Source organism: Aulostomus chinensis, chromosome 6 (assembly GCF_037954235.1).
Source record: "Aulostomus chinensis isolate RoL2024-O1b breed Wild chromosome 6, RoL_Achi_v1.0, whole genome shotgun sequence".
In the NCBI taxonomy this organism is placed as follows: Eukaryota; Metazoa; Chordata; class Actinopteri; order Syngnathiformes; family Aulostomidae; genus Aulostomus; species Aulostomus chinensis.
This window is the reverse complement of record NC_141325.1, coordinates 5,222,003-5,235,974: the sequence shown is the minus strand read 5'-3', so window position 1 is coordinate 5,235,974 and position 13,972 is coordinate 5,222,003. Positions and strand designations below refer to the sequence as shown.

At 40.7% G+C, this 13,972-nt stretch overlaps 1 protein-coding gene across 3 annotated transcripts in view; it reads right to left on the bottom strand.

The window, feature by feature from the left end:
• Positions 1 to 13,972, bottom strand: part of edil3a (EGF like and discoidin domains 3a) — a 119,202-nt gene that overhangs the window by 37,877 nt on the left and 67,353 nt on the right. For all 3 annotated transcript variants that reach the window (XM_086205959.1, XM_086205960.1, XM_086205958.1), the window contains one exon: positions 1,660 to 1,841. In XM_086205959.1, coding sequence (XP_086062085.1) covers positions 1,660 to 1,841 — 182 coding nt within the window. The remainder of the gene's footprint in view (positions 1 to 1,659; positions 1,842 to 13,972) is intronic.

Below are 13,972 nucleotides of genomic sequence, written 5' to 3'. Positions count from 1 at the left end.
GCCATTTTCTGTTCCTCCATCACGCTGTCAGGGTGTTGTTTTTCTGTTTGCGGTTTGTTCACAATACACTGTCCATCATCTGTCTGATGACCTCCAAAGGTTACAGTTCTAATCTGTTATAACGAGAAAGTCTCAACAGTGTGAGACGTGTAACAAAGACAGTTTTATCACCTTGAATGGCACATTGGTTGTATTTATATACAAGATTTTCTAGTCCATTGACTGCTTAAAGCACTTTTCTCTTACAATAAATTCACATTCAAACATTTTTCACTTTGCTGGTGAAGGAAAGAGGGGAATCAGTCTGCTCAAGGATGTTACCACAGTAACTAGAAACCATCTGATTTCTAAATCCACCACCTCAACCATGTCACTCACCGTATCTTATTAATAAATACATTCATCAATGTTCTACCAACAAGAGAACTGGAGTTTAGGAGGGTTTGGAATACATGTCAGCTGTTATTGGTAGCTAGAATTTCCCAACTAGTAGATTTATAGTACTTTATTTTGTCTCTAATAAAATAGAAAAAGTATTTTCAGTTGAAAACAAGTAAGTCCAATAAGGTGTGCTGCTCATGTTTGCTGCAGCGACTGCAGAGGTTTCAGCTTTCATCTGGATAATATAGTTCAATCTTCAGGTTTTCTAACTTTTTTTTTTTGTGTTTTTGACCAGGCGTTACCTCCAGTTGCGTGTTTTGCCGTGGCTAACTTTACACTTCACTTTATAAATACTGTAAACGCCCTTGTCTCGATGAAAAAGTATAATCACAATCCAAAACCCAAAACACAATTCAGCTCACTATCATCCTGATTGTGGGTTGGGCTTGACCTCAGTGCAGGAGTGACTTCACACGCTACTCGCTCAGCCAGATGTACTCTCCGGTACAAAACTTTGGCTTTCATATATTTGCCATGAATCTGTACTTAGTAGTAATTAGAAAAGTACCACTATTACCACCCACTACTGTATATCTGACCTTGTTTTACAAACCTCCACCAGGATGTAAGATTATTCGTACAATGTTTTCCAGGTAATGTGTTTTATTAATTAGAGCAGGTCAGGAAGATGCCGAAGACCTGAATGTACAAAGAGTAGATTCCCTGGTTCTAACTTTTGTAACACTCGACATGTATAAGGATTATTCAGGATTGATTATGATGCAGCGTGAACTTACACACAGCTTAATTAAAAGGGGGAGTTGAACGGATCGACTTTAAGTAGCCAATTTATTCTCGGTTAATGATTTCTAGAGCTGTTTTGGATGATGGTCGTAGAAGGCCTGCAGGGTATTTTAAGGGAAAAAAGGGTCTCTATTTTATGAATAAGAGGAAAATTATCGTTTCTGCTGCCACTGTTGAAAATTTATAAACTTGCACATGTTGAAGGCATGAAATTATGGCCCTTCTTATTCTTTCTAACGCCCTCGACACATCCAGCTTAAACCTTTAACCGCTCTTTATAGTGAAACATCAATTTTATCATCTGTTAAAACTGTCTTCACTGCATAAACTCCACCTCAATTCTAGTCTAACATAACATAAACCAAGACAAGATAATAAAGTCTGACAGTAATTAACTTGTGCGTAGATCTGAACCGGTGTGTGTTGGTCCCCTGCCAGCCTTTGTGTGTAGCCTGCTCTGTGACTGTAGCTCACCTGGATCCATGGCCATCTGTCATTTTCAGCAGCGGTCCAGGCATTGACCAGACCCTTCTTGTTGAGGCGTGCAAAGTACGGGTACCACTTCTGCAAGCCAAACAGAGCACGGTGGGTGGAAGAGGCCGTTATCTGCTGGTTGGAGATGATACCGCCCTCCATGCCCAACGGTCCAGAGCATTCTGAGTGAAGAGAAGGAGACGGATGAGCTCTCAGAAAAATGTGCAATATGTCCATCGATGACATGCATACAGAATGTAGCACAAAAGCCTCAGTGTGTATTTTGTCCTCCATAAATTGCTTCTTCAATGCCTCCACAATGATGAATCTTAAGCTTTGTTATCTCACCTTGTGCGGTATTGGACATGATAAATACACCTGCAGCTTCTTCTTCACTCTCTTTTATCTGTATTTAATATCATCTCCCATGCTGCCTGTGTGGTTTTATTCATCTCAAGAGTCCATTGGCGCAAACCTCGTCTGAGTTACAGTCAACAAGCCAACTCTTCTTTGCCTTCATACTGCGCACATTCAATGAACAAACAGGTTCCTCCTTCATCTCCTCTGTCAGTAACAGAGCCCTCGGGCTTGCTCTCAACTGGCCACGGCTTCCTTTACACAGCATCATTTCAAAGACAACATTAGCAATTTTTACCTTAACTTTTACCTGCTACCTATCGTTATCATACCAACTGCAATGCTAAAGTGGGCAGGAATGAAAACAAATATTTTGTGACCTCAGACCATTTTAAGCATCTGAAGTTACCACCAGCCCATTTGGTCCCACAATAACACTTTTTTCCCCTTCAAGAGGCGACAGTTAGTCACAGAAGCTCAAGGGAGACGAGGCTCCACCAGAAGGCTGACCCAACACTCATGGAGCCTGGACTTGTGGGACGTACTGTAGCTATCTCTGATATCCTGGACCCAGCTTAGGGGGTCACCGTAGGGCGAAGGGGAAGAACCCAAACCAGCTGCCGAACAAACGTTCAGAAGGTCAGTCTCTTGTATTTGCTATCTCACACTTTGATTTACTCCCCAAAACATCTGACAACAAATGAGCCTTGGAACTCAGTTGGTACACTGTGTGTTTTACCCTTCAGCTCATGCAAAGGAAGCTGCGCTTTATTGATTTGAGGTGCATTATATGAATCACTAGATTAATCTACTACCTTTACGAATCCTAATCACGTTAGGATACAAAATCTCCATCTGAGTTTATCACGAGGCTGCTGACAAAAGTGTTCATTAGTATTTCCATGCAAGCAAATACTAATAGAAAGCAAAGACAAGAAAGAAACAGACCAACACCTTTGTGCGATTATGATACGATTCATTGTTGGTGACATATCTAAAAACATAAAATTGAAAGTTGTCATTGTACTCCACAGTATACTTTTTATGTCTGTTCATTTTCACAAAAAACATCTGTTTTTCTATCAAAACACATCTATTTGTACAAGATTTCCCCAGTTCAGAGTCAGGACAAGTTCCGTTAGGATGCGATATGCATGCAAATTGTATAGTTTGCCACTACAATTATAAGACAACACAGCCTGCGGAAAGACATCATAATTGAGCACTCGGATGTGCCAAGAAAACAACATAAACAGCTCAACTTGAATTGTTGTTCTGAACAGCTGTGGAATATTGCCATCAAAAGTAAATCGGATGTGACTGTGTGTTTTCAGCCAGGACAAATTGAGTTACAGAGTTGTGTAACTGAATTGTCTCTTCTGTGGATATTATTCACAAGCAGCCAAACATTGTCATGTGCACTGTAATCACTTAAGAAGAGGTCAGATATATCTGTGTTTTTTATGCACAGAGCATGAATATTCTTCCATCTCCAACGTGTCTACAAAAGTTAGAGGCTTGACGGCTGTGTTAAATAAGTACTTAAGTGCTTGTGCTTATGTTTTAATTAGCCTTTAACTCAAGCATTCACAGACAGCTGCATGAAAAGGATTAATTATAGCAAAGCATTTGTTTTGTTTTAAAATACTTCATAATTGAGTGCAGTGGCAGCTGTGTGGGATGTAAACCTGATTTAAAGCTATAGCTTGTAACTTTTGTCCCTCCTTTCTGGAATAATCACAACAACATGGAATTTGTAAATATACATCCACATGTGAAAGACACAAAATGTAGAAACTCTGTATAATAGGAACTGCGGAGAGGTTTATTACACGCTGCAGAGTCAGGAGATGTGCAATAGAGACAACTGACCATGTACTTTGCTTCTTTGCCTGCATGTCTGCCTCCCCGGGTTGTGAGTTCATGCACACATATTACATGCATTTTTCAGTAATGTGCTATATACATATATACACACATCCTGCACAGTTTTGCAGCTGTTTAGTCTACAAGTAATCACTAAAGATGATCAAATGCAAACTCCGTTCAGAAAACACAAGTTTGAAGTGCTGCTTTCTTGTTGTTTTAGTGGGAACACGAGACGAAGCACGCTTTGGATAAATACCTGCTTTAATGTTTATGCTTCAATTGCATAAAAAAAATGTTGGAAGCAGCATTCATCCACACACAGTTCCTGGGGACGGCCTTGAAACTCAATGTGCTGTGCGCGTCACGCCGTCTCCACTGCGGCTCATACTGAATCACTTTTCATTTCAGTTTCATCATTTTAACTGCCTCTGTTGTTGCAGCAATATGGTTATTTCGGTGATGGCTGATGATGGAAAAAAGCTGCATATCTTGGAGGCGAATTAGACCTGAAGCATGTCTGAAAGGTGTCCTTAAAATGCCTCCAAGACTGATCGGGTTGGCGTTAGTTACTAGGTAGGTTATTAGGTACTGTAACACTGGTCTATTGTGTCTTTTCTCATGAAGCAAGCAAAACTGGCGAGAGAGTTATTATAAGCCGGTCAAATAAAATCCACTGTGAAATATTGAAGACACAAAGTGAGGAACAACATCAGTGGCTAAATCTTCTAGCTAATGCTGCATGGTTAGAGCATCATTGTCACGATGTCCGCTCGTGCAGTGGTCACATGGCCTGATGTGTGATGTCAGAGGCAAATGAACTCAACTAGTGGCGCTGCAACTTCCTGGCTGCTTCCTTTCAAGGGTTCTTGACTGTGACTGACATGCGAGCTCTACCAGCACAGTGAGAACCATCAATCATTCCTGATCACTTTATCAAAGCAAAGTCCGCTGCAATCACACACCACAACTGACGAAAGAGAGCTAAAAACGTGGTACCACTTCACGCTGCAAAACGGGTTTAAAATGATCTGGTCGCTTGACACACATCCGAGCTACCATCCCGATACCCCCAGGTGAACCCAGCAGTTTGCATTCGCCTCACCGATGGTGTACAAGTTTGATTCTTTCAGAATAGTGAAAATTCCTGTATTTTTTTCATAACGCAGTACATACCAACGCAGAGGGGAAGGAAATTGCAAGGTCAGTTTCCCCAGTCGTGCAGCCCTATTTGTGGCATTAAGTCCTAACATCCTCTGTAATGGCAAGACAGTGTATATTAAACTGAAACTTGTCTTATCCATTTCAATGATGAGTGTGTATCCCGCTGCCTTTCTTACCGTGAAACAGATGAACAAATTGACACGATAGTTAGTGTTTTTATGACTGTATGGAGGTTATGGTTTTATCCGTGTATGTTGTCTGTGTCTGTTAGCGGCATTATGCAAAAACAAGGATGATTCATGTGAAACCTGGTGGGAGGACATAGCAACCATAAAACTTTGGGGCAGGTCTGTTTAATGGTTTGATTTTATCTTCATATTTTTATGATTTTCAAAGTAAACAGCATGCTGTGGGAGAACAGACTCAACTTTCTTGGAGCCTACTCAACTTTAAAGCTTTGATACGGAGCCAGAAACTCTGATCTTTTAATGGTGTATTGTGCATTTACTAAAAAGTGTTCAATGCATGATCTTTACCTCCGAAGTGAAAGGTTTTACAGCTTTTTGGGGATTCCATCAGTGTGTAATGTGACCCCAAGAGTACCGAGCAGTCCACTTTCAGCTGGACAGATTTATCTCCATGAACATATAATAGGCATCAATGTGTAGCTGCAAACCTCTCTCTCCCCCTCCCTCTCTCTCCCTCTCTCTCTCCCCCTCCCTCTCTCTCTCTCTCTCTGTCAATGTAAACATTAAACTCAACAGAGGTTTTGTATTTGGGATTTGAACCGTGATTTATAGGCAACTCAGTGTCAAGCCTCATTCACTACAGTACAACCTGCGGGCTGACTTTCTCTTCAATCCAAATTCTTAAAACTTCTGGTATATCTTCTTTCATGTTTAAAGTGTGGAAACATTTTACTTTCACTTTTTTCCCCCACTCAACTTACCTCAAGCTGGGTCAGTGGCTCAGCAGGCACCACACGAGCAGAACCACTGATTACCAGGTTGGTGAAGAGTTTTTAGATGCAACTTTGAGCGAACTTCAGCTGAGGTTTGCACTCAGTAGGGTGCCCTAATTACTTTTTCGTTGCTTGAAAAGAAATTATTATTGTATTAATTTAAACACACTTCAACACACTTTCTCATATCATATGGTGGGTAGTGCTTGTCTGGTGTGTATTTCCAGTGGGGACCAATTTAGTCACAGACATAATTATACATCTAAACGGAAACACTGATTGATGAAAATCAATCAACCATGTGGTTTCTCTTGTTAGAGTCATGGTTGGAATTATAGACTCCATTGGCAGGGTACGTTGATGCATCCAGGTCTAGAACAAAACCAATTTTGTGCCACAGGTTATAGATTTTGCAAATTAAATTTCCTGAGGAGAAAAATATGTCAGTTATGTGATTATTTGCCTATTACATGCCAGTGTTTGAACGTTAGTCGTCACAAATGCTGTGTTTATTTCTGCTGGACAGTTTGCTGTGCATAGTTTGCTCATGATTGTATATAGAAGTTCATACGTTGATTCCATTTCCCTGTTGTAGAAAACAACTGAGAGACTAGAAACAGCAGGGAGATGAGGCCACAGTTCATGAGAGAGAGAGAGGATGTTCACAATAATACACCTGTTACAGATAGGATACATAGTGGTGCTCTCCGCTGTTGAACTCATTCGCTGCCAATGTGCTGCACAATGCAAGAGCCGATTTGTGATCGGCCGAGCTGAACACAGAATGAGGATTGCATGTGCATCAATGTGGTCTGTGTATAAAGGGACAAATATTTAACTTGGAGTTAGCGTTCTGCACCATACTCTGAGGTGTGCATGCTGCTGAGCAATTCCACGCGGGCACAAACGTGATATGCTCTACAGTAGCGCCAGTAAAGCTCCTCTACACGCCACTATGGAATTCGAACCTTGATTACAGACAAATAAATAGCTAAAAAAAACTTCAACGCACAGATGCTGTGGAAGCTGAGTGAACATGTTTCCCAAAAGAATGTGAACATATCAAACCAAGAGCGGAGCCAGAGGCGCTGTATAGTCATCACGGATGAACTTTACATAAGCCAGCCCACAGGGTTAGCCTGGAGCAGTGGTCACCACAAGCCAGAGTGCGCCATTTCACCACTTACGCAAAACACCAAAGTGTTTTAAATGCAGCAATTGACAAAGTCCACACACACAAACACATTCCAAGAGCTGACAGAAGTGGGAGTGCTGAGAACTGTGAGAAGACTTTCACCACAGAAGAAAGCCAAGAGTCAAAGAAGAATTAAACAATGAAAACAAGCCCAGCGTGACTTATCCAGCTGCTCCAACAGTGAGGCTGGGAGCAAGAGGGAGACGGTGAGTAATGTCTTAGGACAGTGCAGGGGGATTGACTGAAGGCGTGTGCGTGTGTGTTCACTGACAGAGATGTGTTTATATATTCCACTACGGTAAGTCACTCTCTCTTTAGTAGACCTCTTGTGTGTGTGTGTGTGTGTGTCTGTGTGTGTGTGTGTGTGTGTGACTCACCACTTCCACACCAAGGACAGGATGGCGTAGGTGTGTGTGGTATTCCACAGCTGAAGGTAACACAAGCTTCTCATTTTCAGATATCTCTCCTCTTAAAGAGTTTTAAAGGTCATCCACACAAAACAGTACAATAATGATAATGATTGTACTGAGTTTAAAATCACTTCTAACTTTAGTGGATGGAACAACTATGACAACAATGACAGTGGTGATGTAACGACCAGCAGCACACGTGGTCGCATCATGGAGAGGCAGGTCTGCAGCTCATAACTCAAACTAACACATGAAGAAAAACAAAAAAAAAAAGTTCCACGAATTCAAATTGATGTAAGATTGACAGAAATGACAGTCAAGGGTTGGTGAACATCCCAGGCACCTGAGAGGCAGCTTGATCAGCTGATCTGAATCAGACGGGAGGCCCCAACTGCAGTTACAGCACTTAGCTAAGGAGAGTCGTGACAGGAGACAGATGAATATACTTGTGTTTGTGACCTCAAAAGTTAGAATAATACAGAAAATCACCCGCTCTCGAACTCACCTCTGACTATTCCGTCAAAAACTGTTAACAAAAGCAAAACGCAATATGTCCACCCCTGTGATTCTGATCTCTTCTGAAACGTGACGGGTTTCTTCTTGGCCAATGGTTTTCGAAGTTTAGTAAAAATCTGCCAATTTTTTTTTTTTTCATCATCCTGGGAGAGTATAAAAACCTGAATCATCTTATGATAAGAATAAGAGAGGAGCTGAATGTCGCAGCGTGTGGATGCGTTTGTGGGTTTCACCACAGAGGCCATGAGGGAGATGATGATGCTGTTGGGAACATTATTGTTGATCAGTGTGGATGCTTGCATAGTAAACATTATGGGTATCGTCATATTTATCTTAGTCAGTGTGAACTGAATTTTAGAGAGGATAAACATCTGAGATCTTTTTAACACAGTACTTTATTTATTTTTTTTGTTTTGTTTAGGCAAGAACTTTCCAAAACCAACCTTTAAATACGCAGAACTTTGAGTTCAATTTGAAGGTTGAAAGTTTTTTCTGAGCGATTAGCCTGTGTCACTGAATGACCTGTAAAGAAATGTAGCAATAAATACAATGTTTATGTGTAACCCAAGGACATGTTGGTTGAATACATCTTTTTTTTCTCCTCTCAACCAAGCAGCTCAACTCTCAACATTTTTAAATACTGATAAATAAATGCCTTTTTTTTCCCAAGCAAGCATTGAAAGATTTAAATGCGTCTATGAATAATAAATGTTAAATGAACTGAAACTAAATGAACAATTCAAACCTGGAGTGTGCTTCTGCTGACTCAGCAGTCAGCTCTGCTTCAAAACAAACATGTCTCGCGACAGTGAGCTCTTCTGAAACGATTAAAAGGATGAATAAAATATACATTTCAACCTGAACCACAGGTTGATGACACATCATCATTCAGGGTTTCTGTTAATAGTCTGGTGAACAGACTTTGCTGTGGGCCACCGCCTGTATTGCTGACTCTTTTTTTTTTTTTTTTTCCGAAGTTATGTTCAGATCGGGTTCGGTCATGTCAGCTCAGCTAGCCTGCTGTGGAGTTTCTTGGGGGTGAAAACAAAGTGTGAAAAATAAATGGAACAACTGACTCTGTTGGGCGATGATCTGCTCAGCGCTGCTGTGTGTTATTTACCAGACAAGAGGATGACGGCGAGGCCAACGTACCCTTGCTGTTGATCAAGGACAAAATACAAATGATGTCAGCTGGAAGTTTATCGCAATACTTAAGACCACGCATGCAGGAAATTAACAGCAGACATCAATGTAGATAAAAATGAATTGTTTTTTCCTGTTAAATGTAAAGCGTTTTCGATGACAGCAACAAGATTGGATAATTTAACCAACAATTCTATTTCGATTCATTTTGTCTCTATCACCCTAAAAATCCCAAATTTTCAGAGAATGAGAAACAGGGCGCAGGTTCTAAAATGTTATAATTATTATTCCAGTCTACAATATTGGGCCAACACAGTATCATATCTGTGTCAATGTTGCACCTCCAGGGCAGCTCTTCTTGTAAGATATTCTATCTGATTGTTGTGGCAAGACACTGTTGCAGAGCCGCGGTCCTTCTCACCTTGCAGCCACGATGGGCCACTCTTAATGAGCTGCCTGCCAGCCGTCCGTCAGAGTGGCAGAGGCAGCCAGCCCCCGAGCCTTGGCCTGCTGGCCCCTGAGCATACATCAGCCCTCCGACAGCACACATCACTAACACCACCACTACCATGCTGTGACAGCTGAATCCATCTCCCACAAGTCCTACCTACAGCCCAGACAAATTAACAAAGCAATACTAATGAGCACGCAGCAGAGGAGGAGATGACGAAAAGAATAATAACCATAAGAAAGAAAAAAACAGGTGACAGGCAGAGGTTCAACATGTGGTAAATGATGCTGTACGTGTATATGAGGGCGTTAGCATACGTGTGTGCAAACATCCATCAGCAGCCGTGCATTAAATGTGGGAGATGTGCACAAAAAGCGGTACAAATATCCAGCATAATAGATACAAGCAAGCATTCATACATGTTGTTGGATGGCTGCTTAAGAAGAACGTCAGCTAAATTTTCAGAGTCATCTTTGCTGCAGGTTTTTATATGATGTTATGGATGGAAATAAATGGGTTGTGAGGAATTGGCTAGGCTGTGCTCAAGGCGGCTGGTCATACACTGATCTCAGTCTTCCTCGAGGGAAACGGGGTCCTGAACAACCATCTTTCCTCAATAGTGGATTTATTAGTGTCTCTGAGTGTGTCTCCGTGGGCTTCCAGCAGTAACAATCCTGAATTTGTTCATGTGTATTTTAGTGTGATTCATGTTGGCAAGCGATAGATATGATTCTCCTTCTGGCTTCCAGGTGGATCACGTGAATCAATATTGAGGCTGCTGTAATCATTCCAGTAGAACAGAAGAAATCACAGAGAAGACAGGCGATGGCTCCAAAAGCTCCCTCCTGCTTTAACATTATATTCCCACATTGGTCTCCAGTGAAGCCCAGCCAGGAAATGTACAGCTGCTTAATGTGCAGCAGCAGTCATCAGCTGTGTGTGCAGGACGAGCCCACACACAACGTAGGATGAAGGAACAAGTCAGGGGAGATGACGCGTCCTCGTATTAAAGAACTTCCCTGACATTCGAGCAGGCAGACACCATCTCTGAGCTGTAGTAATTGGTGACATGAACGCAGGACTGAAAAAGGTAACAAATAATATATATTTAAATTGATTTTAATCAGTATTCAAGGTCTGAACCTTTGGAGGATTTATTGAAATGGGATTATATTGTTGTCAAATAGCCATATTTATCCTTGGCTTGAAGTATCATGGGTGTTCAGGGTTGTTGAGCTCCATGTTGGGTGAATAATGCAGAGCCTCTACTCCTTGAGGGAATGTATAATGGCTTTAACTATCTGCTATAGATGCAACGTATTCAAGCAGCGTTGACTCTTCGCCCTTATGGTCATTGCTCAGAACCACAAGGGAAAAAAACAAAAACCGAAAATGACAATCGGAGTCCATGGTTGTGTAACAGCTGCACAAATATGACATTTATAAGGGTAAATTGATGTGAGCATCATTCAGCACACAATGGAGCTTAAGTTCAATCAGCAAGACTACTTCATTTCTATATCTCTCTTCTCAAGTGCAACTACTCTAGCTTCATCAATCAGGCTGTGCTTCTCAAGTCCTTTCTACTCCAATAATGTCTCTTTGCCTCCTTTTATCCATTCGGTTAACAAAAGGCGACTATAGCAACAATCAGGTGAGCTCAAACCTTCCCTCTTCTCTTGCTTGTGCAGTCTTTAAGTGCCTCCCTGCAGCAGACTTGTCTCTCACAGAACTGCCTCTAATGTCATGTACACAAGTGAGAGGAGCGCCTCAGCAGCAGAAAACTACTCAACAGCGTGCGTCTACACAGGCGACCAGGAAGTGTTGAGTGAAGGTCACAAGCTTTTTGAAAGTGCTGAGAGCCCAACAAACAACAGTAATTCAGTCAGGACCACTCCCACACTGAATAATTGTAAAGTCTCAGGGAGCAGAACACTGGCAGAAAGGCTTAGTTCAGGCGGCATCTTTGTCATACATACAAGCAAGTATTAGCTTGGCACCAGGCAAGATGTTTGATCGAAATACAAACTCAACAAAAATATAAATATAATACTTGTTTTGGCTCCTGTTTGTTTTTCTTCCCCAAATTAAAGCAAAAGATCTGATAATTCTTGCATGCATGCTAAAAAAAGGTTTTGAAATGTGTGAAAAAATGTGTTGAAATCAGTGTGATGAGCCCTTCTTGTTTCTGCCAAGAGCAAATAAAAATGGAAGTGAAAGTGTTGTAGTTGGGGTTTTTTTTTTTTTGGAGTGTACTGTATGATAGCAAACCTACGTGAAGAATCAGTCTGATCATCAGTCCAGTTTCAGTTAGCATTATAAAGCAGGGAGTAGAGATATTAAAGTAATAAAAAAAAAGGGGGGGCAAAATGGAACTCCTCGTTCCTTCCATGAGCAATTACTGACACGGCGTTGAATACCATGGACCGTAAAGGTAAGTTTATTGACAAAATGCAGTTAACTTTTGGATGTTTTGTAAAATTATGTAATTACTCCATCATTTCATGCATGTAGAAATCTGTGAGAAATGTTGGAATTTGTGAGTTATGCTTACAGTATAACTGTGTTCTGTTCTGTCACAGTAACCTTGCCCTTTGACCACCAAAATCTCGTCAGTCCATCTTGAGTCGAATGTTTATTCTGAATTCTACCAAATGTCACAGAAAAGGAAAAACAAGCCAAACCGACCATCTGCATAAATCACATCAATATAGCTTAAGCGATATAAGGATGAGAAAAGACAAACACTACTAGTCACCAAAAGTGAAAATAAGAACATGAAAAGAGGTACATACCATGATTAGAAAGTAATAGTCGGACCTACGGAGGTGGTGGGTGTTTTAACAGAAACTCAGCCAAAAAACACACAAAAAAAACCCTGAACATCAGATACACTATTGAAATTTTTCCTCTGATACTGAGGTGCAGCAACAGCTTACGATCGTCACCAGATGGAAATTCAAAGTGGCGCATGGAGGCGATGATGTAAAACAGAGAAAAAGAGACTTGTGAACATACACTGCATTTATAAAATGAGTGTGTGGCCCTCGTCGGTTTCTGTATCTACGAAAACAGAAGAGCATCTGCTGCATCAGATGAACGCAAGACAGCTTTTCACTGAAGACACACTGCTGGATAGAAAATCTGATAAATACACTCGTGAGTAGCACTGGCTAAAGGCTCTAAATCCACTGAAACTTTAATCCTAATCTGTTCCTAGACTGAGCAGGCAAAAAAAATCCTTCCCAAAGAATGATAAACACACGAAGCTCCTTTGAGCTCTCTGGCATTTTACAAAAAGAAGGCCACTTCTGGTAAGACGCTCGCCGCTCTCTTTTGCTATATAGCCACTGGGAACAAAGACAAACAAAACAAAAGAAGGAGTAGTTTAAACAAAGTGGCTGTGATTCATATATTTTAATAATTTCTATTATATTTATTGTTATGTTTTAGGGATTATTGCTTTTGACTACTCTGTCCTGTTAGTTGTGTTTTTGTGAGGAGAAAATGTGAATTATGTTTAAGTTGGTGGGATGAGAAAACAGAATTTCCAAAATTTTATGCAGCACAAATCATGTAGTTGTTTGGGAGTCTGGACTCAAGGATCAAAAAAAGTAAATGTTTAAGGACCCATGGAATGCATATAAAAGCACACTTGTGATTTGTTACAAAAACTTGACTGGTTCCAGATGGTGACGTTCTTCCCATAGTCAATACTTATTTATGTAACAGACATTTTTGTCATTAATAAGTCGAGAAAATCTCAAATTTGGCCAAACTATTAACCAAAATGTTGAGAGTTAACAACCATACTTTGGTGTCCAGAGTTGTTCTTTCAATGTAAACCAAGTGCTGTGCTGCAAAATGCTAATTTTCTGCTTAGCATCTGCTGTGGGTCACATTTTTGGGCTCCATTTGCGACAGTGAACATGGTGGCTCCAGTACTTAACACACGATCATCAAACGGCTGGGATTATGACGGCCTTAATTGAACGTAATCATTTCTCATGATAACAAATTTTTTAAAGAAATTGTCAGTTGGTAAAAAAAAAAATCAAGGTACAAAATTGTCAATCTGAAAATAATAGAAACTATGAAATATCTCCAATGCTTATAAAAATATTTATGAAAGCTGATGCAGCATGAATCCTCGATAGCATTTGCAAACAAACTCTTCTATCATCGATAACATTGCATGTTTGGCTAATACTACCCACCGTGCAATTACCTGCTGCCTCAAGTGTGCTGAA